Source organism: Rattus norvegicus, chromosome 4 (assembly GCF_021556685.1).
Source record: "Rattus norvegicus strain SHRSP/BbbUtx chromosome 4, alternate assembly SHRSP_T2T, whole genome shotgun sequence".
NCBI classification, from domain to species: domain Eukaryota; kingdom Metazoa; phylum Chordata; class Mammalia; order Rodentia; family Muridae; genus Rattus; species Rattus norvegicus.
In genome coordinates this window covers 105126493-105141299 of record NC_141537.1, presented here as the reverse complement: position 1 = coordinate 105141299, position 14807 = coordinate 105126493, and the positions used below count along the sequence as shown (strand labels likewise).

Below are 14807 nucleotides of genomic sequence, written 5' to 3'. Positions count from 1 at the left end.
GGAGCCAACAAGATGGCTGTAGGCAAAGGCATTTGCTGTATAAACCTGACAACCAGGTTCACTCACTAGGCCCTTCTAAGGAAGGAGAGAACTGACTCTCGAAAGTTGTTCTCTGACTTCTACATGAATGCCATAGCACCTGTACACACACACACACACACACACACACACACACACACACACACACACACACACACACATTCTTTCTCTCTCTCTCTCTCTCACACACACACACACACACACTCACACTCACACTCACACTCACTCTCACACACACTAAAGTAAAGCATTTTCGTTGTGATTTGTGATGGTGAATCTTCACTGTAACCTTGATGGGATTTAGACTCACTGAGGAAACACAACTCTGGGGGTGTCTGAGGGTATTCCTAGGACAGTCTGACTGAGGAGAGTCACCCCTGAATGTGGAGACTGTCTCAGTCTAAGTAAAAGTGAGCTGAGCACCAGTATTAGGTTCCTGTCTCTCTGCTTCCTGGCTGTGCATGCAATGCAGCCCCTCAAGTTCCTGTCATGTCAGGTCTATTGGCACAGTGGTGAGAAAAGTAACATCCATTCTAAACAAAATATTAGCAAGGCAAGCTGAGTGGCTCTAACAATTTAAAGGGAACTATTCTTTCAAAGCCCTTGTGTTGAAGGCTTCGCTGCTAGCTGGTGGCTGGATCTTGAGAGTGCTAACACCGTCACTGGGCTAAGCCGCTGAGGAGTTTATGGAACAGTGCCACTGGACCATGCCTCTGAAGGGTCTGTCTTCCTTGCTTCTTGGTTCTTTTTCTGTCTCCTGCCCTTTCAGTCCTTGTTCTACCACATGCTCCCTACCATAATGACCTGACTCACACACCAGGGTCCAGAAGCACAAAGTCAACTGGCCAAAATGGCAAGCTCTGAAACCCTGGCAGAAAATAAACTCTTCTTCACATAAAGTACTTTGTTACAGTGACAAAATGGATTGCTACATTCATAAAACACTGACTTTAAACCTTTACAACTAGAACTCGCCAAATCCCAGGTTCACAGACTTGAACGAATTATAGTACTGGAGGAGGCTGCAGAGACTAATTCAAACCCACCTCTTACAGACAAAAGTCAAGACTCTTGAAGCTGAATTTGGAGGCCCAGGCAACAGAAGAATATGCTGTAGTGTATTTTATTACTTGATTTCCACTTATACTATTATATGGTTACTTTGGGCATTAATAAAATCCTGGGTTTGAATTCCAGTTCTGTCTCTAATAACCTTGAATGTGTAATTTAACATTAAGTCTCAGCATTATCATCTAAAGAGAAAAGGTTGGATTTATGCACTAAAAAACAAAACAAAACAAAACAAAACAAAACAAAAAACAAACAAAAAAAACCCCAGTGTAAAGAACTCAGCAAGGCCCTTGGTACTTCTCAATGAACCTTATCAGTAGAGATGTAACGCCATTGCCATTAGCACTATACCTGAATCAAGTTAGGCACCAAGTTATGTTAGAGTCAATACACAGAAGCCATGCAACCTGTTCTTAGTAGATTCACCTTTGAGTTTTCCCAGCCTTGGGGCTGCAACCCAAAAGGAAAGTCACATTATTTCATAATTAGAGATTTTTCTGTCTCTGCTCTAGGATCTCTTGGAATTGAAACTGTTAGATAAGTGATTTGTTTCCTTTTAAAATAGACACTGGCTGCTATTCTCCCAACTACCTGCTTTCCTGTCCACAGCGGGAAGGGCTTCAGGATGGCAGGAGGAAAGAGCTTCACGCGTCCCACTTTGTCTGTGAGCCCTCGGTACACCAGCTCCATGTACTGTTCCCGGGTGAAAAAGCATCCCCGAATGGTCATGTTTGCACCCGACACCATGTGATCCTGAATCAGTCCTGCCAAGGGCTGGCCATCCTGCAAATCAAAACGACAAGGAAAGTAAAGACGAACTTAAAGTCAAATTCTTCCATCTAACCACCTGCTTGGAGGTGAGCCTACCAAGAGCGCTCACACGAAGCCCAGACTCTGCGCTCCATACCCTCACTCACAAACAGACCACCTCACAAATCACATGACCAGGACTTACTTCTGGCCTCAACTTTTGCCAACTATCTTCTATCTTAAGGCAAATGTGTTTCAAACTCATCCAGTTCCACAGGCCTTCCTTATTTAATCACATCTGGTTCTAGTTACTCGGCAGATTTTTGGCATTTATGATTACGTTTGGTCTGGCTGTTGTCAGTCGTGTTCTTGGTTTTGTAGCTTGGTTTTATGCTTTTGTGTTTTCACACATTTCTGGTCTTGAACTTCTGTAAATCATTCATCCATGTAACAAATATTTACTGAGAGCCTACTGTGTGCCTAAGTAGGCAGATCATTGGCCTACTTAGGAGAAGCCATCGAGGAAACAATGCTGACTTGAACATAGGACCACAGTGCAGACTTCAGAGGGGCGCTCACACTGCATCTGAGAGTGGCAGTGCAGACTTCAGAGGGGCGCTCACACTGCATCTGAGTGGCAGTGCAGACTGCGGAGGGGCGCTCACACTGCATCTGAGTGGCAGTGCAGACTTCAGAGGGGCGCTCACACTGCATCTGAGAGTGGCAGTGCAGACTTCAGAGGGGCGCTCACACTGCATTTGAGTGGCAGTGCAGACTTCAGAGGGGCGCTCACACTGCATCTGAGTGGCAGTGCAGACTTCAGAGGGGCGCTCACACTGCATTTGAGTGGCAGTGCAGACTGTGGAGGGGCGCTCACACTGCATCTGAGTGGCAGTGCAGACTGCGGAGGGGCGCTCACACTGCATCTGAGTGGCAGTGCAGACTGCGGAGGGGCGCTCACACTGCATCTGAGAGTGGCAGTGCAGACTGCGGAGGGGCGCTCACACTGCATCTGAGAATGTTGCAGTGATGATGGACTCAGGCAGGAGGAAGAATTTAAGGGCTCAGGGGTCTTATAGGGCCAGGGAAGGGTCTTGATGTGTTTGATTCTATTGGGAAAGAATGTCCTTTACTAGTGTGTTTTCAGAATACAGCATGAGGTTCAGGGTGAGTTCAAATGAAGGTATTACCCACCTAAGGCCAAAACACGGGCTTTTATAAAAACCCCAGGTTCAGTGGCCACATTAATTTCATTAGACATTTTCAGTCTTTGTAATCCCCAGTCTCCCAGACCTTATCTGTCAGGTCTGTGTTCATGACAACACAGGCAAATCAAAGTAAAAATAGCTACACTCATTGACATTCTGTAAGTAGTTTCTTAAAATGTTTCTGTGTTTACAGGAATCTGAGATTAAATCGAGAACAGAGCTCAAAGAGCATTATCATCTGACTGTCACATTACAGCTATGTTTCACAGCGAGGGGCTCAGGACCTCACAACTCACTGTTGGAAGAGTCAGAATGAAAACATTCTTGTCAAATGGTCCAACAACAGTAATGACCAGTCTACGAGAACTCACAGCAATGACCAGTCTACGAGAACTCAGACTTCTTAGAGATGGGTTGGAAAGATGCCTTAAATGTAAGGCAGGACCAGATGGCTCATGCAGCCATTTTAATGAAGACTTCAAGTTACTAACATAAATTAAAAAAAAAAAAATCTATCTTCCCTAGTGACATCGAGTAAATCAACCATACTCCAGGGCAGGCCCCATGCCCAGGAGTAGCTGGTCAGTACAAAGCAGACTCGTGTATTTGTGTGCATGTGCGTGTGTGCGTGTGTGTATGTGTGTGTGTGTGTGCGTGCATGTGCGTGTGCGTATGTGTGTGTGTATTTTAGGTTATTAGTTTGGATCTTTGTTCCTGTTTTTATTTTATTTGACCAACAGAGAGAAAAGGAAGGAAGAAAAGTCTCCAAAGCCCCCAAACGTCCCTTTCCTGTTAGCCACAGCCTCCTCGACAGCTTATTACTCTGAGTGCACTGCCACCAAAGATGCTGCATTTGCCTTTTGGCATTTAAGATTAAAATAAATAAAATTGACCACAATCTTAACTTTTGACATGGTGTCATGTTCTGCCACAAGGCCCTCCTAGGCCCAGGTTAGCCCTACCATCAAGTATGGCTAAGGACTCAGAGGTTTGAGTCTTGGCCTCATCACTGGCTGACAACTTACTTTCTTGGTGTTCTTTCACCTGTACATAGCACCTACTTCTAAGGCCATTGTGTATGAAAACATTTGCAAACGGCTGAGGGGAGTATGGGGGATGCTTGAGGCCCAAGGCCTGGTCAGTGTATTATGGCTTCTGATCACTATCACAGCTACTACTACTGTTATTACTACTATTTTCACCATTGTTATTATTATATGAAAAGGTAAAGAACCAATTTTCATGTTAGCAAATTATGTTTTCTAATTTCCAAACAGCCTAGTGGGCTCAGAACCCCTTCTATATTTATAGTCTTTCTGGTAACCAGTGGCCTACTACAGAAAAAGCACAGTTAGGCACAAACTGGCACCAGGTAAAGGCACAGTGGTACACCAGGGTGACAGAGTGGATGGCCAAGATCTAAGGAGCAGACTGTGCTGGGCACTGCTGGGTGGCTTCTAGCATGCCCTGGGACCATGCTGTCCCTCTCTATAGCACAGCCAACAGCACAAGGACCAGGAAGCTGCTTTCCCTCCCTTCTACTTCAGTGACCTTAGGCAAGTGCAGACATTAGACGTACAGGAAGCCTCCAACGCGCTCTGCAGTGCCTGGCAAAGAAGACACACTTGGGAAGTGGTGCCTGAGGTTTCCATCACTATTTCTAGTCTCTTCAGATCCTACCACATTCCAAACGAATGCTGTATCACTGCCAAGAAACTGTACAGCCTGCAAAGGCCTCAGCCCTTTCTCCTCAGTCTGGCTTTCTTTGCTGTGTTCTTCCCATAAGCACCCATTAATTCAGACTTCTGAAATTTTAGTAAACATGTTAGTTGGTCAAGGGCAATATGTCCACTAGACACTATGTCCCCTATGTCCACTTAGACAGCTCTGACTACCTGAGGTTACCCAGGAGGAACAGCCTTGGAGAGAAAAGGAGGAATTCAAAGACACATCTTCATGAGATATAGGGGGAATCTCATCTGGAACCCTGGGATTATGCTGCCTCTTAAAATTCAGACTTGGAAATGGGGAAGTAAGACCAAGATAGCAGGAAAGAGGGGATACCCAAAAAAGCCATAAGGAATCACACTATTTTTTATTTACCTAAAATTACATGACACATTTAAGTTTGTATGTATGCATACACACATATAACTTAAATGAAGTTATCTATTTGGGCTGACAACATTCCCCCCACATGCCATAGATTATTTAGAAAAAAGAAGGCATGAAAAACTCCCTTTGAGCTGTTTGTCATGGGAGTCCAAGAGACCATCCCTCAAATATAAACTACTGAGGCTGCCCCTGACTGTCTCCCAAAGGTTGAACTCAGCTCTCTACTGCCAAGACATCCTGCACTTTAGTCACAGGCTCAGAGGATCTAAGCTAGATCTGACCCAAAAGCCTCCTCCCTGAGGACCAGTGTTCACAGGTGTTCTGCAAGCTACTGAGGGAGGGAGGCCACCAACAGCCTGCTCAGCTGATGTCTGTGAACGACAACAGTGACCCTCACAGCAAGGTACCTGTGAGGAAGCAATGGCACACTCAAGTCTGAGCAGTAACTCACAGCCCACTCAAGAGAAGGGAGATCATGTCTGTTACTAGGCCCTTAGCTAACCACCTGGGAGCGCTGTGCTACTGATACCATTAAATTAGCGACTTCTTAACTGTATTCTAAATACCCTTTCACCCCGTCAAAGAAAACTGGTCAAAATGAAGAGAACCCAGTCCCAACTGATATATCTCTCTGTGTATGTGTGTGTAAAATGCATAAACATCTACACGTATGTGTGTCTGTATGCGCGCACGCAAGTGTGCATAACAATAACTAAATAAAAAGCCATATAATTGAGGAGGAGGTATGGGAAGGTTTGGAGGTAAGACAGGATGTAATTAAATTTCAATATAAAAGTGAAAATTATAAAAATAAGACTAGCCAACCAACAGACAAACTCCCAAGCCTTGGACTGTCATAGCTAAAGACTCAGTCTTCAGTGAGTCTTCATATCTTGCATGTGAAAGTTTGCCAGACCAGCAAGTTAGAGAATGCACCAAGTCTGGAACTAAATGCTATTATTCAACTACCAAATCTGGCTCTGTAGGATGGCTGCCCCAGGTTTTCTCCTAAGGTTTTAAGTCACAACAAGACAAAAACGCTTCTCTGACCTTAGACACTAAGAGCTGAAAAACCCAGGACCTCCGGTTCCACACACTCCTGTCCTAGAGCTGCCCAGCCAAGCCAAGGTCCTGCTGGTGATGACTATGGCATGGTCTCAAAGGTCACTTACCTTGGGAACAAGATACTGCTGGTCAGTGCAGGCCAGGACATAGGCTTCAGCTCGGCCCAGCTCACTCTGGGGGAAGTGGGCATTCATCTCGTCTCCATCGAAGTCAGCATTGTAGGCCTTGCAGTTGGCATAGTGAAGGCGCAGGACTTTTTCCTCAGGCAGAATGTGGGCACGGTGGGCCTGGATGGAGGGTCTGTGCAAGGTGGGCTGTCGGTTCAGGAGGAGAATGTCCCCATTCTTCACATGCCGGCACACCTGGGGCAGAATGGAGGGCAGGTGAGGACCAGTGGGAACTTTGAGGGACCACTGATCCCTCCATGGGCTTACCACACTTCACCTGGGTGAGCTCAGTATGGCTCATGTTCTAGTTAACTAAATAATCTGGAAAAGAGCTCTAGAAACTCTGAGAAACACTGGCTAGCCCTCTGCTCTTGGCCTTTCAGCTCCAACTCTGCTTCTAGGCGCAGAGGCATAAGGAGCAAACATGGCTGACCACAGGTGCCCGTGCAGTATGCACTACCTTCAGAATATGAAGCCTTCCAGAGCCCTGGACTCCTCTCTCAGAGTTAACGAAGAAACAGATAAAATTCCGAGACTGAATGTTTCTGCAGATCTGAACTTGTCAGGCTTCTCAAATCCCCCCAAGGTCATACATGAATCCCACAGCTTAGAATCAGCTTCTCCCAGCACAGCCAGGGCTGGAAGACAAGGCTTTGAATCTCAGTGACCCCTGAAAACATACCACACTTCGAAAATTCAAAACAAGTATAAAAACTAAAAACTGCCAGAATCTTGGGGGAAACGATCTGAAAATATCCCTTGTGACATTTAAACATTTCCTCTTAGCCTTTCAGAAGGGAAAAAAGCACCAAGGTAAGCAAAAAGAATGTATGTTTATGCAGCCTGGCTTACAATGGTAAAAAAGTAGAACTATCCTAACTGTCTCACAAAGATGGCAGTAAATTCCAGTATATATATATGACAGAGTGCCACAGTGACTGCAGAGGTTAAATCAGATCAATACCAGTCTAGTGTGATGCTACAAGAATTAACAAAACCAAAATCCCAGTAAGGAGACGGGGCGCAACGACTGGAAATCAACTTGGCTGTGTCTAGGAGAGCTGCACATAGGAAAAGGTGTGTGGGTTCTCACTGCTAGGCCTCTGGGGCACAGACTTAAAAGGAAAGGTGTGAAGGCACTTGTAACACCTTAACCACCCCAGATCTTAGTACTGTTCATACTAGAATGCATATTACTTCCGCGTGTTTTTGTAAATAGTGTCTTGTTGTGTTGTCCAAGTTAGTCTCAAACTTATGTTGCTCCTGCCCCTGCCTGCCAGAGATGACTCAGTGGGTAATGGCACTTTCTTCCCAGACTGATGCCTGACTTCAATCCCTGGGACCCACATGACAAAAGGAGAGAACCACATGATGGAAGGAGGAGAAATTATCCTGATTCCACACACACATGCAGGGGTAGTTTCTGACTTCTTCCCAAATAAATAAATGCAGTAAGAAAGCAAATCTCTCTCTCTCTCTCTCTCTCTCTCTCTCTCTCTCTCTCACACACACACACACACACACACACACACAAAACAAAAACAAAAACAAAAACGCCATGCTTACTGAAGGGAGAAAACCAGAAGATACAAATTTTAAAGAATAAAAAAGCACTAGACATTTTACTTTTCAAGACAAACACTGATCCTACTTTCCCCTTTCAAACCCAGCCTGTCATGCTCCTTTCACAGAATATCTTTCCCTCAAAGCTGACTTTACAAACCACAAGGACAGGCATAAGGTAAGGTGCCCCAGAGGATATGGCCCCTTGGCAACCATCTCTCCTCCTCAGGTCCCCTGTGTCGCAGCAGTTAAGAGGCAAGAGGAAATAGGTCTTGCATCCTTCTGTGGCCCACCCGTGGGCACCCTGAGAAGCTGGCTAAGGTGAGCCGGTCAGCTGGGCTTCAGGCTGTGAAGAGATCTTCCCCCTTCTCCCACAGTCATTGTCAGTTTCCCTCAAAGTTCTCTCTCTCTCAGCTGGAACAGGTTAGCAGCCCTAAGAGCAGAGTCTGTACTTTTGCTTTCTGAGGAATTCCAACCTTCCTACCCCCACAGGCAAGACCTCCATGTGTTTCCAAGGAGACCCGAGCTCTGAGGAGGCCCATGAGCATCTGCCTAAGGCACTGGCTGCTCAGTGCGTCACACAGCCTGAGGTTTTCTTTCCTTAGCGTCTCAAGGGAAAAGTTGGCCTGATCTGGCCCAGGCTGGGCCTAGAGTCTGAATGCAGTGACTTCACGGCAGCGGGGAAGATGTAGGCCAGTCTGCCAGACACTCGCCAATCCAAACAGAAGTCTGGGAGTGCAGGGCCCTCCCTTGCCTCCCAGGCCTTTCCTTCCTCTTGTCACTAAATAAATATTGTGGTGAAAATTAGTGTGTCCCAGTGCCCAGGTTAGTTTGCTGGGGCAGGCATGGGGCCAGAGGCTGCTCAGGCAGCCAGGCAGAGAAACAAGCCTAGGCTATCCTGACCACTTCCTTTTTGTTGAGGCCCAGGGGAAAAAGTAGAGGTTACCCTTGTCACGGAGAAAATGACCTTTCTGCCAACTCCTTCCCCTCTGACCTAACCTTTAAGTTAATCTTTAGTTTCCTTCCCCATTCACCTCTCCCAGATCTTCTATTAAAAAGTAAGAAATTAGAAGTGCATGCATGCCGAAATTGAAGTATCCTATATGTACATACAGTATTGACATTCTGACATCAAAGCTGCCATCCTGAGTTCCAGGACCTGATGGGACGGTCAGTTGTGTTTCCTGTCTTTGCACAGTGATGGGGAACTCAGGGAGATGGGTGCACACACAGGGATGATATGATGCAGTGAGAGCAAGAAGCAGGGATAGGGATGAGGGAGGCTGCACTATGTGTGCTGGGGAAACACACCGGGTTCCTAACATGATTTTCAGGAGTGGTAAAATCTGCAGCCTGGCTACCAAGTTTTGTAAATATTTTTGGATGCACGACCATTTGTCTGCACTTGCTTTCACACTATACAGTAAGAGCTGAGTCGTCACAAGAGCCTGTAAGACCAATTAAGGCTGAAATAGTGACTCTGACCCTAGGGAAAAGAGGGCTGGGCTGAGACTGAAGGACCGGCAGGATTCAGCTAGAGTCTCAAGGAGGGCAGAGAAACAGCATATGCAAACCCGGAAAGGAGATGGGGCCAGCTACATAGATGATGGGTGAGAGGCGGGCCAGTGGAGAAAATGAAACAACAGGTAGCCTGATGAGCTGGCTAAGGATTTGAGCCAAAGTTGGAAGATAAAGAACTAACGCTCGCACACCCTCACCGCTACTCAGGGAATCTCTCACTGGCTTCATGAGAACTGCCCTGCATACTGCAGCAAGGCGCTCCCCCTCAGTGGAACTCCTGTCCCACCCTTTGCCCATCCCCACCTGAGACCACGGAAGTAATCAGGCCACATGAAGAAAGCAGACCAATAAGCCTCTGCTTTATCTTTATCCCCCAATAACGTCAGATCATTTCTGATTTACTTTTCAAATGCCGTAGCTACTTACTGTCCATTTCCCCAGTTAAAGGCTCTGAAATCTGCTTCCTCCTCATGACTATAAAAAACACCATACCTACACACAAGAAACAAGTGTGGACACAAGTACCTTTCTTTTTTTTTCCCCCGGAGCTGGGGACCGAACCCAGGGCCAAGCGCTCTGCCACTGAGCTAAATCCCCAACCCTAAGTGTGGACACAAAACCTATCAGCCAGCCCCATCACTCCCTAACTTCCCAACTGCTCCCACGTTTTGTACTCCGAGGACCTCAGCTTCTCTCATTATAGTCTTTATGAGATTAGTATTCGGATAGCTTTTTCTTAGTTCTATGACCCCTCCATCTAAGCCTCACACTTCACAGGAGATGGGCTCTTATTTTGTCTGCTGTCAACTCAAATTTAGAAGGGCTAAACATTGTACCTCTTTCCTTGATACCCCTCTTCTCTCCTATGACATCATATTTATCTCTTCTTACCTATCTCTATGATGAAAATGTCCCTGGTGCTCTCTCTGCAACATGACTGTACTTATCCATAATTCCCCTGCAGCCCTTGAGGACTCACTTCTGGACTCACAGATCACATTCACTCATTGGCAATCCCTGCCAGGGTCATGTCCTTGCAAAGCCTGAGCACACAGAAGCCCTCGATACTCATCACCACTGAGCAGGACGCAGTACCACTGACTCCTCATCACCACTGAGCAGGACTCAGTACCACTGACTCCTCATCACCACTGAGCAGGACTCAGTACCACTGACTCCTCATCACCACTGAGCAGGACTCAGTACCACTGACTCCTCATCACTACTGAGCAGGACTCAGTACCACTGACTCCTCATCACCACTGAGCAGGACTCAGTACCACTGACTCCTCATCACCACTGAGCAGGACTCAGTACCACTGACTCCTCATCACCACTGAGCAGGACTCAGTACCACTGACTCCTCATCACCACTGAGCAGGACTCAGTACCACTGACTCCTCATCACCACTGAGCAGGACTCAGTACCATTGACTCCTCATCACCACTGAGCAGGACTCAGTACCACTGACTCCTCACTGCACATTCCTCTTGACACTTTTCTCCTCACGGCAACTCGTTGATTTGAGTGAACACAAAGATTACTTTACATTTGCCTGGCCCCATCAAAGTTACGCAAGACATACCTTGCTGCTTCTTGAATCCCTCACATAGCTCCTAGCAAAAAAATCTGACAATGTACTAACCTAACAAAGAATAAAATTGGTGCTCTGAATGGTGTCCCTGTCATCAACCAAATCAGCATAGAGCAGAATTTAACTCTGCTCTAGCTGAGGAGAGCTTCAAAAATAAGAAAGGCAAGACACTGGCCTATTGTTAGCCCTGAAAAATCAATGGGAACCAATGGTCACCAGGCCAAGCCAAGGGTGTCTCCAAAGTTCCTTGTAGGCGGCTGGGAACTTTGTCGAATATTACAGTTAGCCAATCCCAGAGATGCTACACTAATTCACCTAAGGGGTGAGGACCCTGGCCAAATTATCTCTCTCCTTAGTTTCAGTGAAGATGCTACTGATCCGAGTTCCACTTTGATTAGCCCTGCTCAGCATGTAGGAACCAGACGGGAACTAGGAAATCACGAACAAATCCTCATTTCACTTACAACTTTTGCTCCCTGAGGCTTAGGGGTCCCTGTGGACGGTGTCAGGAGCTGTTTGGCCACAGCTTCCCGCTGTGTAGCATCCACTGCGCTCAGGGCTGTGCGACTGCCATCCTCGTTGATGACCATGGAGGCTCCTGGGTGCACATTGGGTCCATTGATGACTGCCTGTCTCAGTTCCTGCACGTTCCAGGGGGTAACTGGCTGGGGGTAAGTCAGTTTTGTGGCAAATACCTATAAACAAGGATTGCATGTTAAAATTCAGAATGGACAGCAAAGGTTCCAGGAATACAAAAGCTAACAAAATGAGCTGCCTGGTTTCTTCTTAAACCGTGGGACGCTGTCTTGCTTAGCCAAGGCCTTTCTGCAGGCAGACCAATATGTTTCCTTTTGCTTCCCTTGCTCTCTTAAGGGAACAGACTGGGCAATTTACTGATTAGTTTTCTTTTCTTTCTTTCTTTTTTGGTTCTTTTTTTCGGAGCTGGGGACCGAACCCAGGGCCTTGTGCTTCCTAGGCAAGCGCTCTACCACTGAGCTAAATCCCCAACCCCACTGATTAGTTTTCTTAAATGCATACCTGAAACTTCACCATTTGCTGTCTGCCAATAAAGTAGTACTGCCTATGGAGTAGTATGGGGCACTTGTTTGAAAGCCAACACACCCCTCCCCACCCCAGCAGGTACCAATCACCGCCCAGGTACCTCCACTGAGTCCAGGCATGGCATCAGAGTGGCACCTGAGGGGAAATGGATTTGCAATTCTGATCCCTGAGAACATGAAGTGTTCTTCTGTCAACACTAGGCCTGAAACTTGCTCTAAAACAAGTGAGTTCTCTACAGTGAAGTAAGGTTCTGAATCGCTGATGTTTACTTACTTACTTGATACTTCAACACACACACACACACACACAAAGACCCCAGAACCCAGGATGTTAAAGTTCCAGGTCTCTATGTGGAGCAGTGTAGAGCCCTGTCATGTTGTTGCCTCCTTTATGGTGACTAATGGACTTGTTGACTGTGTGCCCATCACTTGGCCCCCAGCTTTAGGAGGCAGAGCCCTGGTGTGTGGCTCCCTGCCAGGCTTAGCTCAGTTTCATTTTATCTCACCTTCTTGTTCCCATAACACCTCTGGGGCACTGTGGGGGAGGGGAGGACAGTAGCTTTACCCACTCTGTTTTTCCTAGTTACCCTATAATAACCCTAGGCCTACATGGCTCTGAGAATTTGGGGTAAGGTGGGGGTTAGTAGGGTGGACAGCATTAGAGTCTCTCGTCAGGATACAAGCAAATAAACCCAGATCTTAAGATCAGAATGCTATGGAGGTACATGGCAAGACCTTCCTAAAGGTCTCCTCCAAGCTGGGTGCACTCCAGGCACTGAGGTCAGAGTCAGGATGGCTTCTACATTCTGCCTACTGGGCCTTTCCTCCCAGAGATTCAAACCTAAGAAATTATGACTGGCTTCCTTTGGTATATAGTTCAGCTTCTGAATACAAAGACCTCTGGTTCCTGGGAGGCAGTGAACACAGGGTACAGCCTTCTCTGCCTGTTCTTGACACAGCAGACTCTTCCCAGGGAGCCAACTGTGCCCAAGACTCTGAACACTTTAGCTCTGCTTATTACCAGCTCTCCCAAGAGAAGCAGGGCAGTGTGTAAGGAAATGAAACTCTGCACAGAGGGAATTAAACCATCTTCGCATTATTTACCTCGAGGCCATTAAGGAGGAAGTCGGCTAGAGAGAGCTGCTAATGAGCACCAAGACTTTAACTGGTGGGGAAGTGAGAAAAGGAAGCTGGCTCGCCAAAGAGCACTAATGGGTGACCAACCAGGTGAGCCGCTCACTCCGGGAACCGGAGACACACAGTACCCTTGCTGCCCTTCTGAGGGCTCCCCCTTTCCCTGCCAGACACCCAAGTGGGACTGAAATCCCCTTGCCCTCCTCTTCTCCCCTCATGGACTCACTTGGACAAGAAAGGTTTAAAGACTAGTTAAGACTGGCAAGAAACGCGGTGTGGAATGACTTGCTGGGAATTCCCTGGTGCTTTGCAGCAAAAGTCTTCTAGGATGGCAATACCATTATGTACCTCGAGTTCCTTCCCTATGGGCTCTTCTTCCTTCCACATGTGAGGCAGTACAAACTATCCCCACTGGAGCCATCTTGATCTACCATCCACTCTGTCCCCAGGCCTCTAAGGCACACCTATCTCCCAGCACCAGTAAGAGATGAGGCCTCTCCCCAAACACACACCATGGGAATCCCGATCTCATTGGTGTTGATGTACATATCTGGGCAGATGACCGAGCGGGCTGCGTAGTCCACTCGCTTTCCCATCATGTGCTTCCGGAACAGGCCTTCCTTCTTCTCGAGGATCTGCAGACAGCAAAAAAGTGCCAGAATAATAAATAACTCAATTATGATTATTGTTTTCTTGCTGCTGAACCAGTGTGTATAATGTGTGTTTATTTCTAAACATGCAGATGGGAGCTGGGGATACAGACCGGTTGTCAGCTGTTCATTACTGACCCTCGCTAACGGGATGGGAATCCAACTCACGCTCACCTGTCTTATGCCAGGGTACTTTTCCAGCATCAGTTTGTCCATGTCACTGTCAAACACAATATTGACGTGGCTCTGGAGGCGAATCCAAATATTGTAAAGTTTATCTGTGAGAGACTGTCCTGGAAGCAAACTCAGAAAGGACCGGTCGATAGCACCCGAGGAGTCATTTTCCTGAGAGGATAAAATCCAAGAAAATAAGAATGACTGAAGAAAAACTTGTTTACTCAAAAAAAGGGAGGGGGGGGAAGGTGCTGGCGAGATGGCTCGGTGGTTTGGTTAAGAGCAATGGCTGCTCTTTCAGAGGTCCTGAGTTTAATTCCCAGCAGCCACATGGTTGCTCATCTGTAATGGGATCCGATGCCCTCTTCTGGTGTGTCTGGAGACAGTACACTGTACTCATATAAATAATTAAATCTTTATAAGAAAAAAAAAGCCCTGGAAGCTGACGGATGATAAACTGAACTTGTTAGTGTGTCTCAGCAGGTACACATCAGCCCACTATGTATGGATCTGCTTGTCTCTTTAGTAGTAAAATGAACTCGAAATTCATCAGCACAGCAGCACTGCAGTGTACACCTGGAATTACCAGCCACTTGAGAAGTAGAGGCAGGAGAGCAAGATCCTGTCTCCAAAATTAAAACTAAACTAAGATTTAAAACATAACGTAAGTAGGTTCCTATCTTAAGCTTCTTAA

At 46.7% G+C, this 14807-nt stretch overlaps 1 protein-coding gene across 1 annotated transcript in view; it reads right to left on the bottom strand.

Moving 5' to 3' along the window:
• Positions 1-14807, bottom strand: part of Polr1a (RNA polymerase I subunit A) — a 63915-nt gene that overhangs the window by 30119 nt on the left and 18989 nt on the right. The window contains 5 exon segments of the mRNA NM_031772.2: positions 1702-1893; positions 6356-6610; positions 11559-11789; positions 13802-13924; positions 14114-14284. Coding sequence (NP_113960.2) covers positions 1702-1893; positions 6356-6610; positions 11559-11789; positions 13802-13924; positions 14114-14284 — 972 coding nt within the window.